The sequence below is a fragment of the Monopterus albus genome, unplaced genomic scaffold, assembly GCF_001952655.1.
Source record: "Monopterus albus unplaced genomic scaffold, M_albus_1.0 scaffold177.1, whole genome shotgun sequence".
In the NCBI taxonomy this organism is placed as follows: Eukaryota; Metazoa; Chordata; class Actinopteri; order Synbranchiformes; family Synbranchidae; genus Monopterus; species Monopterus albus.
The window spans coordinates 729,351-752,572 of record NW_018128057.1 but is presented as its reverse complement, the minus strand read 5'-3'; the positions used below and the strand labels follow the sequence as shown (position 1 = coordinate 752,572).

At 46.7% G+C, this 23,222-nt stretch overlaps 1 protein-coding gene across 1 annotated transcript in view; it reads left to right on the top strand.

Annotated features, from left to right (window-relative positions):
- The window catches only part of ankfn1a (ankyrin repeat and fibronectin type III domain containing 1a), an 85,371-nt gene that overhangs the window by 13,912 nt on the left and 48,237 nt on the right, over positions 1-23,222 (top strand). Inside the window, exon 6 of the mRNA XM_020616706.1 lies at positions 10,410-10,447. Coding sequence (XP_020472362.1) covers positions 10,410-10,447 — 38 coding nt within the window. The remainder of the gene's footprint in view (positions 1-10,409; positions 10,448-23,222) is intronic.

The following is a 23,222-nucleotide window of genomic DNA, read 5'->3' as shown; positions in this document are numbered from 1 at the left end:
CTCCTCTCCCTTGTTGGCCTGCTCCTCTTCCTCCTCTGATTTGAACTCCTCTTCCTCGTTGGCCTGCTCCTCTTCCTCCTCTGATTTGAACTCCTCTTCCTCATTGGCCTGCTCCTCTTCTTCCATGGCCAGCTCTTCTCCCTCCTCTATCTCGAATTCCTCTTCCCCTGAATCTGCCTTCATCCGTAGTGTTTGTTTGGAATCTTCAGCAAACTGCACTCTGAACTTGCTTTTGTACATGTGGTCACAGCATTAGCAACAAGTGTCTTCAATTTGGAGTCGTTGTGTGTAATGAATGACGCCAGGTGTGTTCATTGTGTTCAAATATTGCTGACTGTGGCAAGCATTTTGCACCACATGAGCTTTCATTTGAGAATATGAGCAGAGTTCTTTTGCAACTTGTGTTTTAGCAAAAAAAAAAAATGTGTTAAGATTTATGAGAACGGAGGATTGTGTTTTGTGAATTGTGTCTTCATGTGAAATGTGTTTATGATATTGGAAAATGATGGCTAGATTTAGTAAATGTGTTTAGACAACTGGTCATTTGGTTTAGAGGATTGGCTTTTGTGTTTTAGCATTTGAGAAAAACTGTAAAAGACAGGGGCCATGTACTGAAGGTCACACTCTGTCACCCTGTTAGTGCCGTTTTGATCCATCTGACAGCCGAGTTTCCTGTTGTGGTGATGACTCCAGTCTCCGGTGGCTGTCAACCTTTAGTCTTGTCTCTGACTCTGAACCAGTGGGAGTTTTATTGTTGGGCTCAGGCTTGAAGGGCCTGCTGCTCCTACTGCTACCTGCACAGGCTGATGGATTTAGCGCTCAGTCTGTTGCTTCTCTAACTCGTTTTCCGGCACTCAGGGGTTCAGCTGTCACAGTCTGAGTGCTCGCACTTCCAGTGACTCACTGGCCGAGCGCTCTGGGATCAGATGTTGGTGAAGCACATGGTTAGTGCACACTGGCTCTGTAATCTCCCGTCTCTCCCGTGTTTCCTCCTTCAGCTCTCCAGCAGCGACTCCTGCTCGGTGGTTTCCTGAAAGGACTCTGAAGTGAAGCTCAGCGGTCCCACAGATTGCTGTGGTCACAGTGAGTGTTCATGTTCCTCCTGCTGTCTGGGGGACTTGTTTGCCACATTGACTGATGGTCTGTTGTGTTGTTGTGTGGAAACAGCAGTTATTTAGTGTGTTCACCGATGGCCAAACTCCATAAATTATTACAGTAATTTATTTAGTGAGCAGGGGCATTTTGTGATACTGTGTCCATGTGTCGACACGAGTGTGCGCACTCACCAGACTAGTCTTAGTGTCACTGCCAGGGACGCAGGGGAATGTTGTGTAGGAGGCGACGGATGTTCATTCAGCTCCATGCTGTATATAAGTGGAGCCGTGGCAGTGTTGTTTGGTTACATGTTTCCTGTTTATATATTTAGTTCAGTTATTTTAGTTTATATATTTTATTTAATCACGAAAATAAATCCTGACTGATAAACTGTATTTTTATGGTAATTGTAATTTCACAGCAGAAACGCTGCATTAATATTAAAGGCTTGTGTCGCCACTCTGTATCGTTGAGTACTCAAACGTAAGTACTTGTACTTGGTCTGAAAACAAGTGGTATCGGTGCATCCCTAGAGGGTTAACAGTCTAGTTGAAATTCACCGAGCCGTCCTCTGCATCCATTTACAAGAACTGCTGTTTAATTAAATGTGTAGGTGCATATTTATTTTTTGTGAGCTCAGCCTTGCCTGCTTCATTCACGTCACCAATATGTTTATATCTACAGATTGTTTACCACACAGCTGCTATACATTACATGACTTTAGTAGATGTAGTACATAGTCACCTGTGGAGTTTTTCTTGTAAACAAACAAAAATGATGTTTACACTCAACCCAACACTGAGGTCTAACAGAAGTACTGAATGAGTTTCCTTCCTCATAGATTTTCAAAACCCAGTGGTAGGGGCTGTTGTAACAAAGTGCCCACAGCTCAGAACAGCTCCACCGTGCTGCTGGAGGTCAGACCTCCCCAGGATACCCTGAGCAGGTGCTGCCAGGTCTCTGACCTGGCAAACACTTGCCACCAAAGTGCAGCTTCAGCCTGGTGTCTGTGCTGTGATAAGTCCTCGAGGTGAGTCTGGTCCAGAATGTCTAAGAGTCATCATGTCATCAGGAAGGAAAGACGCAGCCACAGAGAAAATCCTCCCGGGTCTTTACCCGGCCATTTGTAAACCGAGGGACAGTTGCTAGTGTTTTCATGCAAGATGCTGCTGCAGGGTGGGGAGGGTGCAGCAGGTGGTGGATGGCAGCAGAACCTGGAAAAGGAGCGATGGCGCCACTTTGTCTGGCGCTGGTTCTCAGAGCTGCTGCAGCCCAGTTGAAACCCGCTGTCTTTACCTGCACCGACGTGATAAACACAGACTTGCTCTGTTTGATCATCCATCACTCACATTTGTCCACATGCGACTAATATGCACACATTTCAGACCTGCTTTCTTGTAAATTTGTGACGGGTAATTAGCTTTGCTTTCTGTTTGATGACAATGCATCAGCACATTCCCCCAGTTTGGTTTGATTTCCCACCAAATCATCTCCAGAGACACAGTTTGATCCACGGGGTTGTTTTTTTTTGTTCATGCTCTGAATGGCTCAGTGGATGACTGCATAAATGATTCAACAAAACAACACAAGACAGCAAAGTCCAGCAGACAGTGCACAGTGAAAGCATTTTATCAGCTGCAGCTCTGAACTGCAGAAACCAGGCCGAGCACCCCTGTGTGAGGAGAGGCATCGTTCAGGTGAAACATCTGTGCTCTGGCCTTGTGGGTGATGCGGTCGAGAACACATGCAAAAACACAAATCACAGCGACAGGCATTGGATATTTCACTGTCAACAGTTTCTGCTGTAATAATGCAAAATGAGCTCCTGTAACTACTCAGACATGAAGAACATCAAGGTTTAAATGGTCTCAGATGAAAGGAAAAAGACAATAAAACATTAGATACACACAAAACAAGCAGTCACGAAATCCTTCATAACAATTGTAAGGCATACATATGTGTCTTAGTTAATAAAAAGCATCTGACTTTACTGCACCAGCTCACAGACAAACACATGAGCAGAGAAAACCTCCCAGTCTTCCTCCGTCCGACTGACACAGGGTCTGCTGATGTCAGGTGATCAGCTGCACTGTACGTCTCATGAAGACGGTGTAAAGCGCCTGTGCAGTGCCGGGTGTCAAGTTAATAAACTGCGACATGTGTCTGAAAGCACACACTCCGTCTGTGGCGGTTGAGGTTTCACAGGAGGTGTCGGTCTGCTGAGCTCCAGCAGGGGGCGAGCTTGTCCTCTTGTCCAGAGGCACCGCTGCCCTGAGCTTTTGGATGTAGGGCTTTTAGGACTCTTCTGTTTCTGGTAGCAAGGTTCAGTAAATACATCATCACAGGTCATATTGCTTTTCTCTGAGCTTAAAGCTTTTAAACCTGGGTGTTGAAGAAGAGCTGTGACAATGTAGTCAGGGTGACTCAGGGCCACCAGCTGCCTCCCTCCTCTACCTCCACCTTCTCCACCAGGAGAGAAGCAAACAGTGTTTCATTGCCTGAGAAAATTCACACAGTAACTGGACCTGCTGGCTGATGAAGACAGATGCTGTGAGAATGACGTGCGACTGTGACTGTGCTGGGGCTGGACAGGTGGTTGTCGTCTCGATCTCCCTGAGAGACGTGTGACTCGGGTTGCTCGTCTCCCTGAGGTACAGTTCGGACAGTTGGCTTATCTCTGCCACAGACTGAGGAAAAGTCCGAGACTTAACGGTCGGGATCTTTTCTCTTTCTCTGCCTTGGAGCTGCCCTAGTCACTTTGGTGACAGCACAGAAACACTGATCTGCTGCTGCAGGTTGACTGTCCACAGGTGGTGGTTAGTTTGACTAAAGAGTAGCTGTCCCCCTCTGAGCTTGTCTCACTGTGACAGCTTCCCAAGCTCAGCTGAAGATGTGGGTTTCTTCTGGGAGAATAAGTGTAGTGCCACGTCACACAGAAATGGACCAGTATTGATGAGTGAAGCAACATTGCTAATGAGATGCACCTGTACATTGATTTGCTTTAATGAATCAGAGCAGCAAGGGAAAGGTAGGAGTGGAAAGTTGATCTGATCCGTATCGTTAAACCGATTCACCACCACAGGTTTATCCCAGATTGCACATTGAATTTTGAAACAAATCAACCCAGCTGTCGATGGACACCTGGAGGAAAACCTTCCTTTTGTTATAATAATCACTTTATTTGGCCAAGCATGTTACACACACAAGGAATTTGTTTCCGATACAGAACTGAGGCAGCCATCTGTGGCACCAACTCACACCAATGGGGGTTCAGTGTCTTGCCCAAGGACACTTTGACATGTGGACTGCAGGCACCGAGATTCGAACCGCCGACCGGGAGACAACCACTCTACCCACTGAACCACAGTTGTTATTTATGTTGTTCTGATTTTCAACATACAGTAGGTGGTGAATGATGCTGTGACGGTCGACTGATACAAGTTCATTAACCAGGCTGCCAGAACTAGTGCGTCACCATCTCAGGCAACAGACAAGTCTAAGCTGAATCTCTTTTGCCTTGAGTTACTTCAGAGCGATTGAAGCCCACCCCTCATCACATGCACTTTGACTTGATGAAGCCGGGCTGACTGATCAGCGAGCAGACGTGTGACGGTTACTATCAGGTGCTGTTTACTCTCCTTTGGACCTGATGTAGGAGAAATACACGTTGCATACAGAGAGCCCAGTATAAGAGGCAGTTGTGTATGTGTTCTGTTTGCTCCTACATTTTTCTGAGACCAGACTCCCCGTCTTTGTGCACAAACACTCGCACACAGTGGTGTATTAAGCAGCCAAACTCCCTCGGGGCAAATCGTATCAGAGCGCGTCTTTCTGAACATCCATTAAGCTGCTCTGCTGCACCTAATCCTCCATGAATCACTGCACCATGAAATATTAGCTCCATAAATTCAGCCTGCCACACTATTAAGCCTATTTCCTTAAAAAAATACAGGGCAGAGCGGATGATTGGGGCCTCTCTCCCCACCGCCTTCCACCTCAGGAGTGTGTCTGCATGATATGAGAGCACTGCATAAACAAATGTGGACGCTGCAGTCACACATTGACATTTCCTGATGTGTTTCTGCAGACCCAGGCTGGGATAAATGTTCCTGTACTGCAGTAAACGAGCACCAGCAGTGAAATGTACGTCGGTATTCAAAGTACATATGAGGCGGTGAAGAAGAGGAAGGTTTAGGGCAGGATTTTATTGTCCATTCATATGCCAGATGTTTTTTAATTAGTGAATCTACATAGTTAGTCAAATACTTGGTAAAAGTTCATAGGTTCCCACAACCCAGAACTTTTTCAAACAGCTTGTTTGAAGATGTTTGATTAACAATGACAGAGCGGGTCTGCAGGTTGTGAAGCTGCAACCAGAACATGTCCCCATATCTCCGCTGCACCGTGGCAAGATGTCCCAGAAATCACAGTTGACTTTATGATGCAAACTGAAGGGATTTTTTCACTTTTAAAGTTTCAAGTCTCTTGATTAACTTGGAGTTCACAGATCGTGGCCAAGACGGCCCAGTTTCCAACCCTGTTCGAGCTTCGACTGATGTTTCCTGTTCAAAGAGCCGCACAAAGTGTAAAAACATGAAGGTAAAAATAGTTGTTGTTCTATAAGAACAAGATCCAGATGTCTCTGATGGTTAGTGATATTATGATACTTGGCAACAAGGCTGTGGAAACGATAAGTAAAAGGATTTTTATGTGTTCCTCGTGAACATTAGCCACAGTCTGTGTGGAGCTGTCAGCGACGAGGACACAGTGGTTGTCCTGCTGGTGGATCACCTCTAAAAGCAGCAGAGTTATCACTTTGCTTTCCTGTGTAATGATCGTTGTGCCCCCATGGACACACTGCTGTGGCTGCTGTATGTGACTTCCACGTGCAGCTCTGGCCTGCTCAGTCCTCTCCATCCTAGTCTAGTCTGACTTGTGCTGAAGTCCAGTCAGCATTAGCTATAATGTACCCAATCACTGCCCACACCAGTCACCCTGTCACTCACCCAGTGGGCGAGCCTGCCAGCCAGCGCTTGGAGGTGGCAGAGCCACGGACAGCTCGTTGCCCCGCTATGAATGCTGGCATTGCTGGGCTAATTAACCCAGGGAGAGGCCAACAAGCCCGCTACAGTTCAGCCTCTGACAAATCTCTAAATAAAGCCCTGTTCGTATTAGCAGGGTGATGTGAGAAGCAGCGCGGGCTGGGGGGGCTCAGCTGTCTGTGGTCAGACTTGCTCTGAGTGTGTGAGAGACACAGGGAGGTTATATCAGTTCAGGTTAGAAATGCAGCGCTGACGCTGTGGTGATATCCCTGTTAGAGAGGTCACATGACGGCTGCAGGAACAGGGCTGAGGATGCTGCACATGTAAAGTGAGGATGTTCTCAGAACGAATGCATGCATGTATCAAAGTGCAGCAAAGAGAACACACCTAAAGCAGAGCAGTATTTTCTGTCTCATCGTCTGTCTCTGCATGTGATCCCAGACTGACTCCATGATGCTGAGGTCACGGGTCTGCGAGGGCCAGACCATCTGCTGTGGGACTCGTGGTCCTTCTGGGCTCCAAACATAGTTCTTTATGACTCTGCTGGGCGTCTGGGCTCAGTGTCAGGCTGCAGGATGAGTCTGATCAGACGCCTCCTGATGGTACTGGTGGAGAATCTAAACTGGCTGAAACCTTATTCACAGTACGTTCACAGACGTACTGACTGATTTTTGTGCCTTAGCTTGGTTCGCCTTTACCTGTGCACGTGTACATTACATGTGTAGAACTACAAAACACCGTGGCTCAGTTCTCTGACTTTCACATCACTGTCTCTTCGACCTCAGCGATGCACAGGACTTGAACTTGTCAGAGGTGACCACTGAAGATGAACAGAAGTTGATGTTAAATGAGCTGGACAATAACTTTCAAAGCTTTTAGTTTATTCTTTGATAACTCAAATAGATTTTATGCTTCTTAACCGGATATTGTTTATGCTGTTGTTTCATGTGGCCGCTGCCCCTCCTGTGAAGTTTGTATCAGGTTAAAAGAGAGAGAACCTTGGTGCCGGCAGATGTCCTGGCAGGAAATTGACATATGATTTGATTCAGAGTTTTAGAAACAGGAAGGAAAAGTGAAGCTGACATATTAAAGTCTGAGGCTTCAGCAGGTACAGATGGACTGAGAGGAAGGCTGAGGTGAACGAGTGAGTGAGCAACAGAGACAGAGGTAAAGAGGTGAAGCCGGCTGGTGACCCCGCCGACAGACACCTCAGGTTTAACCAGGAAGAACTTGTTTTTTTCTTAAGGAGTCAAATTCTGCAGTAGGTGGGTGATGAATAGCTCCTAAGCCGACGTCAGTATTCATCAGACATTCTGAGTTTTGGTTGTTCATACCTTTGAGCTGCTTGTTAGTCAGTAAATACTCAGCTGATGTTTGTATTGCGTGATATTGAATTTCACGTTTACTTATCATTTTCAGCTGCATTGGAAATCCTTTCATTTTTGTTTCAGAGTGCTAATTTCTAGAAAGTTTCCAGGAAATGAACTTGAAAACATGGGACTTGTTTGGATCCTAAGTGATATGGCTGGACACTGAAGGCCTGCTGTGCTGTGTGTAGCTGCTCTCGGGCAGCACTGAGCAGTCCTGTGGGTTGACTGATAATCTCATCTATGGAGCCGGTTGGGGACAAAGCTGATGGAGGAGAGGAGGGAGAAGATTTTCACTAATAACATTTCTCCCTGTCTGCAGTCACTCTAAAGAGTTTCTGATGCTGTCGGAGAGTGTCTCCAGCAGGGCTGCACATTCACTGGAATGATAGAACATGTTGTGCAGCTCAAATCTGAATCTGAACCACCATTAAAATACCGACACTGGTAGGCAGCCAGGCTGAAGTTTAGAGAACGCCTCCTTCAGTGAAGCTCATTAGAACATGATGAATTGTACATGTGTACCTTTCATCTAAACTGAGTCTGTCCTCAGCAGAAAATGGGTGAAAAGGACGTTTAGTCTTGTGTCAAATAGGACTCCTGTTTGTCGGGAGCCAAGGTGGAAGGTCACATTTTACATGTTTGCCTTAATGTAAAGCAAATCAAACATTCTCTGTTATTTAGGTATAGTGCACGGTCCATGAAGGAAAACAAAGATTAAGACAAATCCACACCTACATTAACAAAAGGATTAAAAAAACTACATAAAATGCCACTAATACAAATAAAAGGAGTTAAAGCACCAACGTAGCACTGGTATGAAAGAAAGAGCTGGGAAAATAAAACTGTAGTAGAGTTTTTTTAAAAAGACGTTTCATAAAGTGAAGTACAAGCCTTGGGTCCTGCCGAAAATTAAATCTGCTGTATAAACTACATAGTCATGTCTTGTTTAAAAGGACTTTTGCTCCCAAACACCACTAATGTGAGGTGCTTCATAAATCTGGATTCGGGGCGTTAGTGTCAGCGCCAGTGCTGATGCGACACCAGAGAGTCTGCACCGGTGCCACAGTGATAAATGATGTCGTCCTGCTGATCGTGGTGCCAGATCTCAGGATGGCCTTTATTGGGTGTGTTGACCTGAAGGTGCTTGAAACAAGTACATGACTCCAAATGTAGCATGTAAGATGGGGAAACAGAAGCAGGAGAAACGGGAGCCGGCGGCATGGCAGTGACCTGCAGAGATCCTGTGTGAGACGGCTTCATCGTCACAGCACGTCGACAGACACAGATGTGCAGGATTCCTGCAGGGCAGTGCATTGTCTGTGCCTCTCCAGCCGTCTCCAGTGTCCCTGAGCAGAACGGGCAGGAGGAGACCAGAGAGCCGAAGCGAGTTCTTGTGTGCAGACAACAGGTTTCCCCCAGTGTTGTCTCCAGTTGTCAAGGCAACGGAGTATTTTACCCCACATCGCTTAGACTCCACCATCCCTCCATCAAATCAAACCAACCCCTCCTCTCTTCACTGCACCTGTCATCCATGATATTCCAGAGCCAACACACTTTAGTTCTGAGGTCGAACACATCACTGGGCACTTCAGGCTGCAGGAGCAGCACAGTGGCTGCTAACATTTATTACATCTGTGTCTACGCATCGGGAAGCCGACAGTAACAGCAGCCACCTGCCAAGCCATTCACGTTCCTCCCACACACAAACACACACCGAGCAGCTGTCCATTTCACTGAGTGGTTGTTTTTATTGACATCACACTACGTGAGTGGGTTGGCGCAGGCAACGCAATGCTGCGTAGTGGTAGTATGAACCAAGAGCAGGGCCTCTCAGCGACATGTTTAACCGGCTGCATCTTACTGGCACATGTGGAACGTCCATCTGGTGCAGCAGTTTACATATAGTGCGTATTTAGTGTTAAGGTGGAGGCCAGTTCATCCAGATAGTTTTTCATTAAGTGCATTTTTGAACACGTTGGTTTCAGTTTCCATTTTGTCCCTGAGATTTTCTCTGCATGGGCTGGATGTTTGACCTGGAGCTGGTGGCTGTGGTTCAGTTCTCTGCAGGCCTGATTACAAAGGCTGAAAGACTTTATTTTTATGTTCTGACGCCTAAGTTAGGATTATTTCTGGTGTTCATTCTGAGACGTCTTGTCTGTTTGTCAGTTTAGTGGATTGTTATCAAAACTATATTACCCATGAACCTCGGCAGCTGTTGGAGAAGATGACAGTGAGTCCAAACTGATCCAGAATCTGAAAGTGAACAAATGTAAACTTCTTAACGAGAGCTGTGTAATTGTTGTTAGTGAAGTGCAGTCTGGGAGTTGTAGTTGACTTCACTCTTGTATTTATGTCCCTTCTTCCTTGTGTCTCTGGGGGTCCTTCAGGGAAATGGGTATTTTCTAACATCGTTTGCTCTTGTGCAGAGGTGAGCCGCAGCTGTTCACTCACCTGAAATAACTCCCGCTTCTTAACTTTACCAACCAGCTAGTCGATGTTAGCTTGGGTGTCAGTGCTGAGGCAGGTCTCAAGACAGATGGAAACAGCCATGAACACTGACGGTGTGAAATACAAGAGGTGGAAAAACTATTGTTTTGTGGCACTTTCTTCTTGTCAGATGGGTAAACATGGAAACGACACAGCCCAGACCGCTCATCACAGGCAGTGGTTCCCAGTGTAAGTCAGTGAATGGGTGAACACTGCAGCTGCACCTGAGGTGTTGGATTAGTTTCCTGCCTATAGCAGCATGTATGTGAAACCTTCAGTGTTCTGTTGGCTTCAATGTGTTTTCCTCAGTAGGGACAGTAGTTCTGAGTGGACAGAGGAGGGGCTGTAATGTGTGTGATGGCGCTGCATGATCCTGCATAGAGTCTGATCATTTTCTGCTGTGTCTCCTTCACAGAGCCTGGGAACTGCAGGAAGATACGACACCAGGAAAAAGTAAGTCTGCTCTCACGCCATCCTTTTCTCAGCAGCAGGAAGCACTTTGATTCCTCCATCTCTAAATTGTCTCTTCAGTTTTCAGTCTTTTCTGAGCACAAACCCAGCGGCTCCTGTTGTTGTCTTTGCCGGTTAAGCCTTCCTGTTTCCTGCACTTTTGACCTTCGCATGCTCTTTGTCACTGAAATATTTCTGGAGCCCCGAGCAATAAGTCATGATTTAATAAAACAGGAGGAATGACCTCTCCTTCTATTTTCCTGAGGGAGTGATCAGAGAAACCAGATTGTCAGTGTTCTCATTGTTTTCCATTTCCACTCTATGGAATTAAATGGTTTCTAGCTGAAGAAAGAAACCTTGAGGGCAGCTTTTGAATTCTAAAGGGGATATTTTCTGAGCTTTAGCACCTCGTTTTTTGGCACTAAACAGTGAAATTGTGTGTGTTTTTATTCACCAGGGAGTCGCAGTTTGGAACAGCAGCACTGCTGGAAGCTGCACATTTGTGTTGTGTGTTTTAAAGGACACAAAACAAAGGAGGAGAGAATGCAAATGTGTCTAAATCCCCTCAGCACCAGATTCACCACCACACACTGATGCCTGCTGCAGACGGAGCTGTGGCTGATATTTAAGGTCAGGAGAAGCAGGTTTAAAATTTGCGGCCCTTCTGACAGCGAGGCAGACGTTATTCATCTGAGACGTCGGCGGCGTTTAGAACACGTGTGAGGAAGGAGAGGGTGTTTGTAAATCACAGGTCTCACCAGAGCAGAATGTGAGGGACTGAGTGAAATGACAGAGGATTTGGCTGCAGAAGACTCTGTGGCTGCACTTTGGAAATGTTTGTTGGTCTCTTCTAGTGGTCGACTGGTTTTTCACTGGCCAGTGCGGTGCCGGTCGTTAGACAGCTGGGAGGCTGGTGGCCCATGTCGAGTGGTGACAGTGTGTGGGGGGTTTTCTTTTTCAGATAAAACAACAATTTAATAATAACAAATGAGACACTGAACTTAAATGAACATGTACTAAAACTAAATGACTTAAACAGGGAGTTGATTGCAGATATTTTATGTTAATCAGACATTGGACGGTGCCGATTACCTAAAAACACCAGATATCAGCCTGATTAATCGGTCTGTCACTAGTTTCTTCAGTCAGTATTAATGTTCAGTCACAGTAAACGTGCACTTCTTTTTATGCTCTGTCTCTGTCCACACGTGCTCAGCGCAGGCACCGGGTCCTTATAAGCAGAAGTGCATTCACATTAACACCCATCAGCTTTGGGAAACACCTGCTAAAGTGAACAGTTGCAGTGACGTGACATTTTGGGCACCTGATGGTAATTTGTGACAGGTTCAGGAAAAATCCCTGAATGTGATGGCGATGTTGAGCGCAGTGATGATCATATACACTGTCAACAGTTGAAGAGGGGTTTGCTGACGTTTAAAGGTGAGTGCTGATTCACCATCTCAGTGCTGCTGCTGCAGCAAGACAGAGGTGTCAACTGAGTCAGCATTGTGGGTAATGTAGGCACCAGGCGTAACGAGAAGAAGAACGTGTGGAGTGGAGACGGTGATAGCTCTGGTTTAATGCTTTTTTAAGACGAGCCCAATGTGAGTGCGACAGTGTTGGAGGATGGCGAATGAGCTCAGTCTGTGCTGTCACTTCTCTGTCAAGATGAGTTGTGTGTTGGTTGGATGTATTTAGGAGGTGCATAGAAATCCAGATCAGTGTGTCGAGGTAACCCCCCAGTACCCTGCTGAATGTAGACCTGCAGTATACTGTGATAGAAAGCAGCGTCACTTCTCTGTCAAGATGAGTTGTGTGTTGGTTGGATGTATTTAGGAGGTGCATAGAAATCCAGATCAGTGTGTCGAGGTAACCCCCCAGTACCCTGCTGAATACTGTGATGGAAAGCTCTGAGCTCTGCCCCCAGCACAGTGGTTTCAAACATGGGGGGCACTGTCACTCAGTTGTGTCTGCTCTACACGGAGTACACAACAGACGAGTTGTGTTTCGGGTTAGGGGATGACTGTGCACAGGCTGACGTGACGTTAACCTGCGTGAGAAGTTCATCCTCTAGACTTAAGTACTGTAGGTGTGTGCTGTGTGTAAATCTGATATGAACCTGTGTCTCTTGTGCTGTGAGGGAAGTTCACATTAAGGAAATAGTCAAATGCTGAGAAAACAAGAATCGTGTCCTGTAGAGAAGCTGCCGCTGAGCTGCGAGTGGTGTTACTTTACCTGCAGCGGTTTCAGTGCTGCCAGGTACGCTGTTTACACCTCCTGCTTTTCACACTTTCAGAGGGTGGCGATGGCATTTTTCTCAGAGTCCAGTTCAGTTCAATCCAGCTGTTGTCACCTACACCTACGTCTCGCTTATCCTCGTTCATACCTGCAGTGTGCCACACAACACCTGAGCTGGGCTAGTGACCTGACACGTCAGTGGTCTGAAGTAGCATCAGCAGAACAGTTTGTAACAGTAAAACTGGGATTTGAAAGGTTGAAAAGAAAATTGGAAGACGTTACAAGCCTGTCTTCAAAGTTCTGAAACGTGCAGTACATTGTGAGTTTCAGACCACTGGAGTGAGGGCATGTTGTCCAGTGCGCACACCTTCAGAGGGCTGTTTGGGGGTTCAGACCTGGCTCTAGGGTTCAGATGAGATGAGGGTGAGGTGCTGCATGGTGTCACTGAGGGTCCTAACAGCTAAAGTAAAATGGGACTTGTCCTGTGCTGGTCTCCTCAGTTCATCCCACTGGGCCAGTGCAGTACATCACCACACACTGGTGATGTGTTTGCGCTCAGACGCCTGCAGACGTGTTTGATTTAGCACAGTACTTGTGTGTGTAAAATGGGAGTAGCCGAGGTTTGTTCCACTGAAGCAAATTAATCATCCAGAGGAGAGAGAACGAGGACAGACAGACAGATGGAGGCGTGGGAGGACGAAGGTGAGGAAAAAGAGAAAAAAGATGAAGGAATGTAAAGTGTGTGTGTGTGTGTGTGTGTGTGTGTGTGTGTGTGTGTGTGTGCATGTGAGACTCACCACAGCTGGCTGTGCAGTACTGCAGGAAAAAAACAAACCACAACACACAGCTTCTGCAGTTCAGGAGATGATTCGACTGAAGGTTTACTGAAATGAGTCGAGTCAGATTTTATTCACAAATCACACATCAAGGTGCTTTACAGTCTGTACAGAAGATGACACCTCTGTCCTTAGAGCCTGGAATCGGATTCAGAAACACTCCCTAGAAAACATTTAACCGGGAAAAGAATAGGTGGCCCCCAGCAGAGCCGAGCCACCCCCCGACCTCCAACAGGATCATCACAGCTACGTGCAGTCAAAGATACACACCTCAGACAAATCCACTAATGGTCCAGAGCATATTTCTGTCCCTGCATTTTTCTTATTTGCTACTAAAAATCACAAACTGATGCTCATAGACCGTGTAAGAGAAATCACCACAGACGGCACTGTGTGATTCAACATTTCTGACATTGACTTGCTGCATCTTTTTACTTAACCATCGTCATTAACTACCGATGATGCATAAAGGTCTTGAAGGGTCTGAACATTACTACTGAACATGTTGAATGTGTTTGGCTAACAGCTCAACAGTTTAGTGTCAGAGCAATGGAAGCAGACTGCTCAGTCTTCGGTGGAATCGAGTGTGTTGTAACAGGCTGTGCTCACAACCAAACATTCTGCAGCATCTTCGTCTTAAATGCTGCCTGATAATCTCTGCTATCTGCAGCTCCGCTGAGCGCTTCTTGCACAACGACATGGGCAACACACAGCAGCAGCCTTCGCCGTGTGGGGCTCACTGAAGTGGAAGTGTTTGACGATACCACTCTGCAGCAACCGTTACATGACACGCGCGCTGAGAGGCCCGCAGAAGCCATTAAGAATAATGACCGCTACCTACATGTTGCCATGGCGATGCAAAGGAGGGAAGAGAGGCAGGCTTAGTGGAGCTGATGGAGAGACTGCAGGAGGATGTGGAGCTGAGCTGCTCCGTCCTCAGCTCATCTGATACTAAACGGGTTCTGCTTCAGTTTGCATCGGGCTTTACTGTTCAATATGGGCTTTTCTCATTATAAAGTGTCAGTATCAGCATTTAAATTCGGATCCGTCCCATCAGACCAACAGTCTGCAGTCACACTAATTCTCGTCTCTTGACTTGATTGATTGAATTTAGATGATGATGGGAGGTGAAAGTCAAAGGCTGGCTGCTCATTGGAACTCGGGTAGCTTGGTTAGCAGTGACACCTGTGAGCTCTGGTTTCAGCTCCTGCAGGCCAGTGTCTGATCAGAGGCAGCTGCAGCTCCTGGTCCACGTGCTCAGCACAGGGCCACTCACAGAGGCTGTACTGGACATGGATCGCTGCATTGGCTGGCAGGTTAAAATCTTTCTTCCTCTGTGATCAGATCAGGGTTTATTTAATTAATTCCAAGTAGTTTGAAATTGCTTATTGAGGCTAATTAGCTGCCAATGTATGAAAGTAATTAAAGTTGAATGACTAAAACTGAATGTTTGATCACATTTAATTGGAAGCAGCCTGTAGTGGCAGCACAGGGCCGACCTGAGCAGCAGCAGACGTCCACCACTGATTAAATTTGGATCTGACACACCGAAATATCGGATGATAGACTCATTGTTCAGGAGCTGTGAAACTGACCGATATACAAGTGATGATTCATATTAATGTCACTCCTTGATGTTGTCATTTGTAGTTTGTTTTACTGAGGGAAGATGTGATGTGTGAGCTCACTGGTTTTTCTGCTTTTACAAAGCGACCGCATGCTCGCTTCCCTCACCACTGTTCTCACAGATTAACAGCTGTACGGAAATTAATCGGTGACATCATGAACTCCTGGTGACTGACGCAGAGGGGAATGAATGACAGCTCAGGGAAAACCAGGATGAGCTCTGTGATACAGGTGTGTTTCTGGTTTAAATCCTGGAGTCGAAAACACACAGGAAATCTCAAGCAAAACGTGCTCATGTGAGACTCAAAGGCCAGCGAGCGGTGCGGCTGTGAGGGGCCTTACAGCTCTTCACACCAGTCAGAGAACCGGAGTGAGGAGGCCGTCTTGTGTAGTCAGTGAAGTTACAAGGTTAATGGATGAGTTTTGCTTCACGTCACCTTCTTGTCTGCCTGTAATCTTTTCTCACTTAAAGCGTAGGGCTCCTCTGAGGGAGGATGAAGAGCTTCCTGCTTCAGGAGATGTGAGGATTTTATGTGACAGTGAGGTGCTGAATGTCCCTGTGCCTGTACATGTCAGCCGTTTGATTACGCACATCAGTACTGAGATCTGCTCCGACACTGAACATCACTGTGGATCAGAATTAATTATCAGAGTCTGGTGACGCAAAGCAAAACACGGTTAACCCCTGTGAATGTAGCCGCCTGTAACATGAGCAGTGGAACTGCTGCCACATGTATGAAGACGTTTCCTCTATGAAACCAGGGACGCAGAAATAATACTTACCGGTATTTACATTTGATATTTTGGGTTTTCACAAAGCTTTCTCAGTATCTTATTATCAGATATTGATATTGTTCATTTACTAATTATTTTTGTGGATATTTTAAGGAACCGTTTTTACTGATAATGAATTTTTATCTAGTGCCTGTTAGCGTGCACGTGGAGCAGCAGCAGCTCTCAGTGAACAGTAACTAGTGAGTTGGAGAAGATGGGCTTGCTGATGAAGGATTTCTGTTGAAAAGCTCATCAGCGTCTTTTGTTTCCTCCTGAATTCACCGGGTATCAAGCTGGAGGAGGATTGCAGATATGAGGAGTAAGAATTTCTGTTGCCTGGCTGCTGTTAACACACACACAGAGGTAGCAGTGTGAGTTTATGGTGTGAGACATTTGAGGTGGATGTGAGAAGAGGAGGCGTCCTTGCTTTTGTAGAAGTTGTATTCGGTGTGAGCAGGTTCACGCATTCACAAAAACCTCAACCAGACCGTCAACACACACACACACACACACACACGCAGAGCTGCAACAATAACTGCCGCCCTGTGCCGGTCGGTCGTGACTAAAGTTTCCTGACTCACCAGGCTCACTGGAGGGATCTTTCTCTCTCTGCCACTTCATCTCTTCTCTCTGTCTTTCCGCACTCCCACTCTCTCTGCAGCTTCCTTTTGCTCTCGACCTCCCCCTCTTCTCTCTGGCGGCTGCAGCTCTTCTCCTCAAACTGAAGCAGTGTTGTCATAATTTACCAAGATGAATCATCTTTTCATTTTTCTGCAAGCTTGTTTTTAACTGGATCAGAGGTTATGATGAGTTTTCCTGTGTTGACCATTGATAGAGAAAATGTAACTGTAAAATATGCTCATCTAAGTGCTTTTAAAAACTAAAAAAGTTCATCCAAAAACAATTAATAACTTAATATGCACTAAGACACAGGGACCCTGGTGAAAGTCAGAAACACGATGTTCAGTGTCAGCACTGTGTTGGTGCGGCGGGCTCCTGCAGTGGAACGGCCTGTCTCACACACTGCTGTGGTTCGCTGGTGTGTTACACATGTGATGCACACATTATGTGAAGCTCAGACACGACTGTTAAATCTCATACCCTGCTTTTATTTTCTGCTGTGTGAAGAGCTTCTCTTTGAAAAGCTTTGTTTTTTCTTACTGCGGGCACTGAAGCTGGGGTCGGTGGGCGTTCAGACTGAGAGCAGGTCTGCAGAGGTCTGCGATGTGTGGGCGCATTGCTCCAGGTACTGGTGAGACAGACCAGTACAAGCCAGGGAGTCCCATTGGCGTTTATCAGACACGAAACACTGCAGCACAGTGTGTTTTATTTAGGTGAACAGCAGAAATACTGCATAGACATGATAAGGTAACTGTCACAGCTCCTTGTAGGACACCTTAACATTTGGTTGCAGCAACAGATAAACCAGGTGCGACTGTTTTGCCAGACGACCTGCGTGTTTAGCTAAAACCCTCAAAGTATTCTTATTCTGCTTAATAGTTTGTTTCAAGCTCAAAGATTGAGTGGGAACCAAAAGCAATAATGACAGAAGCAGTGTAGTGTGTTTGTCTTCCCTCGCTCTGGAGGCTGCTCAGGCTCTGTGTGTGTTGCATGTTGGGGGAACATGTCTCGGGAAGTGGAGCCTTTAGCCTGCATGTTCCGGTTCAGCCCAGTATGAAGTCAGAGCTCTGATGCAGTGACAGTAGCTCAAGCAGACATTACTCACTGTTAATTTTTTCTTTGCACTTTCTCTGACAGTCACACTGAAGTGGCGAACGGTGACAAATGGTTTGAGTTCAGACTAGCTTCGACTGTAAAGCTTTGTCAGGATTTTGCTCTCACTGAGCCCTGGAACTCCACAGATTGTCAGCAGTGAGCTGTGCTGAGCTGTGCATAAATGTGGTCTTGAATATGGTCAAAGGGGGCTGAAGCCAATCCCAGCTGGGCAAGAGGTGGGGTCCACCCTGGGCAGGTCACCAGTCTGTCACAGGGCTGACATGTAGACACACAACTACACACACCCACACTCACTCCTACAGGCAGTTTAGACTCTCCAGTCAACCTAAGCTGCATGTCTTTGGACTGTGGGAGGAAGCTGGAACCTGGAGAGAACCCACACAGGCACAGGGAGAACATGCAGACTCCACACAGAAAGGCCACGGGTCGGCTGGGGCTCGAACCCGGAATCTTCTCGCAACAACAGTGTTAACCACTGGTCCACCCCGGCACCTCACCTGTCTTGTATGTAAATCAAACATATAGAGACTCTAATTGGTTCACAGAGAGAAAAGTGTAGTTGTATGTTAGCTGTAACACGGTTTTATGTTTGCAACTAATAAAGACAGTTCTGTGGTAGTTGTAAGACAGTTATGTGCTTGTACCCCAGTTGTAAAAACCAGGCTATGACAGTGAATTCAAACTTTAAAGTTGTGGTCTGGACATTAAAGTAAGAGCTGAAACTCACTGTAAAGCTCCGTGAAGCAGAGGGGAGCGGCCTCCAGCACCTTTCACCCTGCACTTCATGTTTTTCTCTGTGAAGCGATGCCTTTCTCAGACGATGCAGGTTCGTTCTATCAAGGTTTCTGCTGTTAATTTTATATAAACGTGACCTGTTCAGACATCAAGATGTAGTACTGTAAGCATCTTGTCATGAGCTTTGCGTCTGAAAGGGGCTTTGCAGTGCACTTACACACACGAGCCATCTCCTGTTTAAACTGGCCACCGGTGACAACTGTAACTGAGCGGGTTTCTCCCCCAGAGTTGAGATGAAAACCACTCCTCCACTGTTACCTGCTGCTGTGGAAAGAATCTGAAAAGATTTGAAAAGATGAACACACTCGTGTAAATATTCAGATGAGGAAATGTAAGTGCCCGCATAGTGAAACCGCCTTCCACCATAGGTCTTTGTCTCTGCTTCATCTGTTGGTCTTCAATGGGATCCATGGAAACAGTGGATCCTGAGGCAGCACAGAGCCAATGAGCAGCAGCTGCTGTTGCCGGTTGCGGCGCAGCTCATCTCCACAGAGGCTGATGGGATGCTGGCACATTAATTGTTTGGAGTGGTTTGTGATGTCAAAACAGTATTGTTTGTTGGTGTCATTTCATCGGGTGGCTGCTTCAGGCTCAGCGGAGCTGTAGCACCTCACACAGCTGTGGCTGCATACAGACAATGTTCCACGCTTACTCCCACTGAAAGGATGGCTGCAGTGTAATGACAGAGCCATATGCTAGAAAAGATTAATGGGATAATCTGTGTTTTCTTCTGCTGCTTTTCTTCACCAGTGTGTCCTTGAGGTCATTAAATTACTCTGGCATGGGATTTACATGATCCTGTCTCAAGTTCAGACATCAGTGCAGTTTCAGGTCCTGTGCTGTGGAGAACAGGCACATTTCGTACATTAAGCTGTGCCGGGCACTGCTGACTGCCGGTGCTGCTGCATGTAGAGACTCTGGTGAATGAGCAGCCGGACCCTTTGTGCAGCAGCAGCTTTGTAGTGGAAGTTTTAACAGTGATTATTACTCACAAGTTGCTCATTCATTTGACCCGGTGGCATTTACTGTACTGACACTTGGACACTGTGGATTCCACTTTGTCTTACAAACACAGACACTTGGTTTATATGTTAAAAAGCTGACAGCATTTGCACTGTATGGAACAGGCAGCAGTGGAAGTGGTGGTCTGCGATTTGCTTGTCGTGCCAGTGTGAAGTCAGGGTAGTTTTCTGGTTCATTATCTCACTGCACTTTCGTAGATGCTGTTTTGTTGACTTTGTTGTTGCTACTGCAATAAATACTAACTCATTGCCCTTTGCACACATCCCATGTCTCGAATGCAGGAGTAAATGAAAGTAGTAATTTCTAGAATTATACAAATCATCATGACATGGAAGAATGTGTAGTTAAACACGAGCCTTGTGTTCTTCTACATATGAACTCTCATTTAGCCTCATGAAACCCTTTATAGATAATGATCTCCACTAAGTGGCTGGAGAATCAGCTTCTGCAAACCTGTAACATGAAGATGTTTGTGTTTACAGGCAGGATAGCAGAGTTAATGAGGGAGGACCAGAAGGACGAGCGTAAACATTACCCAAAGTGAACACTCGTGTCTGACGTGTAGGAAACCGATATTCATTTTCTGCTTCTGTGGAACATTTAATAACCAGAATCATGTCTTAGGGTGTTAGGGCGGACTGCTCCTTTAAAGCTCTGGGTTGAATCTGGCTTTGTGTGTTGGTGTGAGTTTGTGTGTGTCGAAGGTCGGCGAGGTTGGTAGTTTTCCACGGCTGGAGCACAGCTGTAAAGCTGAGGAGGAGCAGGTGGAAACAAAGTTGTTCGGAGATACCTGGGAATCCAGCAGCCACAAGTTCAAATCCATCATGTGACCAGCTCTGTCCTGCTGGAGGAGCCTCTGAACCCGGCTGATGTCAGTCAGCCTTTCTCCGTCTGGCTCGGGCTTCGTTCCACACAGCACTGTTTATTTTAGTTATTTATTGATGTTTATTTTTAATCTTTAAAAAGAGAGGGTGGGTGTGTGGGACAGATAATGGAGGCAGGGGGAGGAGGAGGGAGTTGCTGCTTCTCCTGTCCAGCAGCTCCCTCCTCCTGCTCCTCCTTTGTCCTCTCTCAGCTGCTCCAGGGACGTGTATTTGGTCTGCCAGGTTTCACCCGGCTCCACAGGTGCCTGGTGGTCTGTGCGAGCCTGTCGGAGAGACTCTCCTCCTCCTCCTCCTTCCTGAGTTGCAGGATTTCACTTTCCTTCAGTTGGAGCTGCTCCTTCAGCTCATTTGCCGATTGCTGGTACTCACTCCACATCTTGTAGTCACTCTTTGTCGTGCGCTGCCATCCTGTTGCACTCTGCTCTGTGACCTCCTTCTCCTCCTCTTTGAACCGGAGATGTTGCATGAGATGGGAGATGTGCAGTTTTTTGGTTACGATGGTGTCGTAGCACTTCTTATGTTCCCCTTTGAGCTGCTGCTGCTAGATCTCTGGAAGCTCCTCGGTTTATCGTTGTATACCCTGTGGTAAAACGTCACCTTGTCAGTCTGTACTTTCCTGGCGTGCTGCGTCACGCTGTCTGTGGGCAGACGTTCTCCTGGGGGGCCTTATGAAGGCTGGGATGTGTCAAAGTCTTTGGACAGCCCCATGGAGCAGGGTCTACAAAGCTTACCCTGCCTGCTGGGCAGGTTCTTCCAGCCATGGTTCTGGGAAACAGTGAAGCAGTAGATGCTTGTTGGTACTGCAGTTGTCTGTATCAGACTGTTTTTGTGTAGGACGTCTTTCATATGTGTGGTGCAGTCGGTCAAACCTGACACTGTGTGTTGGCACATAGTAGTGTGTCGTAGATGGAAGCTCTCTCTCAATTCAGGGCACACGTCCTTCGAAGGACGTGGTTTACAAAGGCGTGGCCATTGTAGCCACTGCAGCCCATGAAGGTAGACTGCCACCTTACAGCAGGGTGCCAGACTCCTGGTTCCTGGCTGCGACTGCCCTGCACCACACACTTCTGCTGTCCACCTGCTTCAGCCTTGTCATGCAGACAGGCAGTGCGGGCTGTAACTTACAGGACAAGCTTAGCAGCATGTCACTCATTTAGCAAGATTTACTAATAACTGTTTATTTTCCCTGAGCAGATAATCAGGCTTTGAAGCTGGTGCTGCTCCAGTATTACTTCTCTGCTGGTGAGGAGGAGTAGTCATTCAGAAATTTGATACAGTAGAATCAGCTCCTGTATCGTTTTCCTCTCCGTGGTTTCTGTGGCCACCAGCTGCTGTTGCATTTCCATAGCTTCAACAAAGGCAGGTGCAGCAACTGCTCGCTGTCTGAAAGCATCTTAACTGTACCTGGGTGATCATTTTCATTTCAGTGTGGAAGCTTTTACTGAGGTTTACTGGGACACATAAGTTTGTAAAGATAAGATATTTAAGTTGAAATGAAACAATGGACAGGATGGTGAAGTAGCTGGATCCCAGTGAGCTGTGAGAAACTGTGGATACTGGGACCCAGACAGACGGAAGGTCTCAGGCGCTGTCGACGGACTGTGACGACATGTGCTTCACAGGATGAACTGGAACAGCTCTGCAGCGTCTTCATCAGGTCGACATCTTCAAAGTGTCCAGTACTCTGTCCAGAGCTAATGACGCCCAGCTAGGCTGCACGTGCTAGTTATCACATGTTAACACGCTCCCGCTACGTTTATCCCTCATAATTAGTTTTCTGGTTCTTTTCTTTAAAATGAGAACTGCTGGTGTGGCTGTAGACTCACTGCTTACATATATTATCCTCTGCTATGTACACAACTATAATTACAGTGGCACTGTGCGCTGGATGTGGACCAACACAACACACACCCACACCACTGCCTGTGTGTGGCAGATGAAGCAGCTGCTTCGACCGATAAGAAGGACAAAGGGGTTTTCAAACAGCGCAACAGGTTTCTCTCATCCTCCTTCCACCCTCTGTCAAAACAGCATACACTGTCTGTCCTTCTATGTTTGTGAGGACCCTTCATTGGCTTAGTGCATTCCCAAGCAGCTAACACTTAACCATCACACTAAATATCTAAACCTTCAGAACGCACCGAACTGAAACGGGTCCTCACAGAGATAATACAAACACACACTGCTCTTGTCTTGTGTGATTTCCATTACCTGAGTAAAGACGAGCACATGACACAGCGGTTCTCTTCTGCACACACTGATGGACCCACATTCACCCTTTAGTTTGGTTTTTGCACAAAGCGTTAAAATCGAACGCTGCTTAATGTTTTACCATTCAGTGTCGTTTCTGCGCTGCAGTCTGCCGACATCCTCTGTCCGTCAACAGCTCGTGTGCTTGTGTGACATCTTCTTCCTCAAGTTTGTCTTTTGACCGAGGAACAAACAGGATGCTTAGAATATAATAATAATCACCTTTATTGGCCAAGTATGTTACACACAAGGAATTTGTTTCCGGTACAGAACCGAGGCAGCCAACTCAACCGATGGCTCTAACCATCGGGGGCAACTTGGGGGGTTCAGAAGGACACTTCAACATGTGGACTGCAGGCACCGTGATTTGAACCTCCGTCCTGCTCTACCCACTGAACCACAGTCGCACCCATATCTACAGCAGTGCTGCTTCTGGTGGAAATATGAAACCTACTGGTTTTGAAGTGGCAGAGAACAAAGGGTCAGTTTACCTCAACTGCAACTACAGCACATGCAGACAGTTTCTGTTCATATGCCCGAGCTGTGAGAGAGTGAGAGATCCGTCTCTGAGAATTAGGCTGTTTGTTTTTTTTGGGGGGGGGGGGGGGGGGGGGG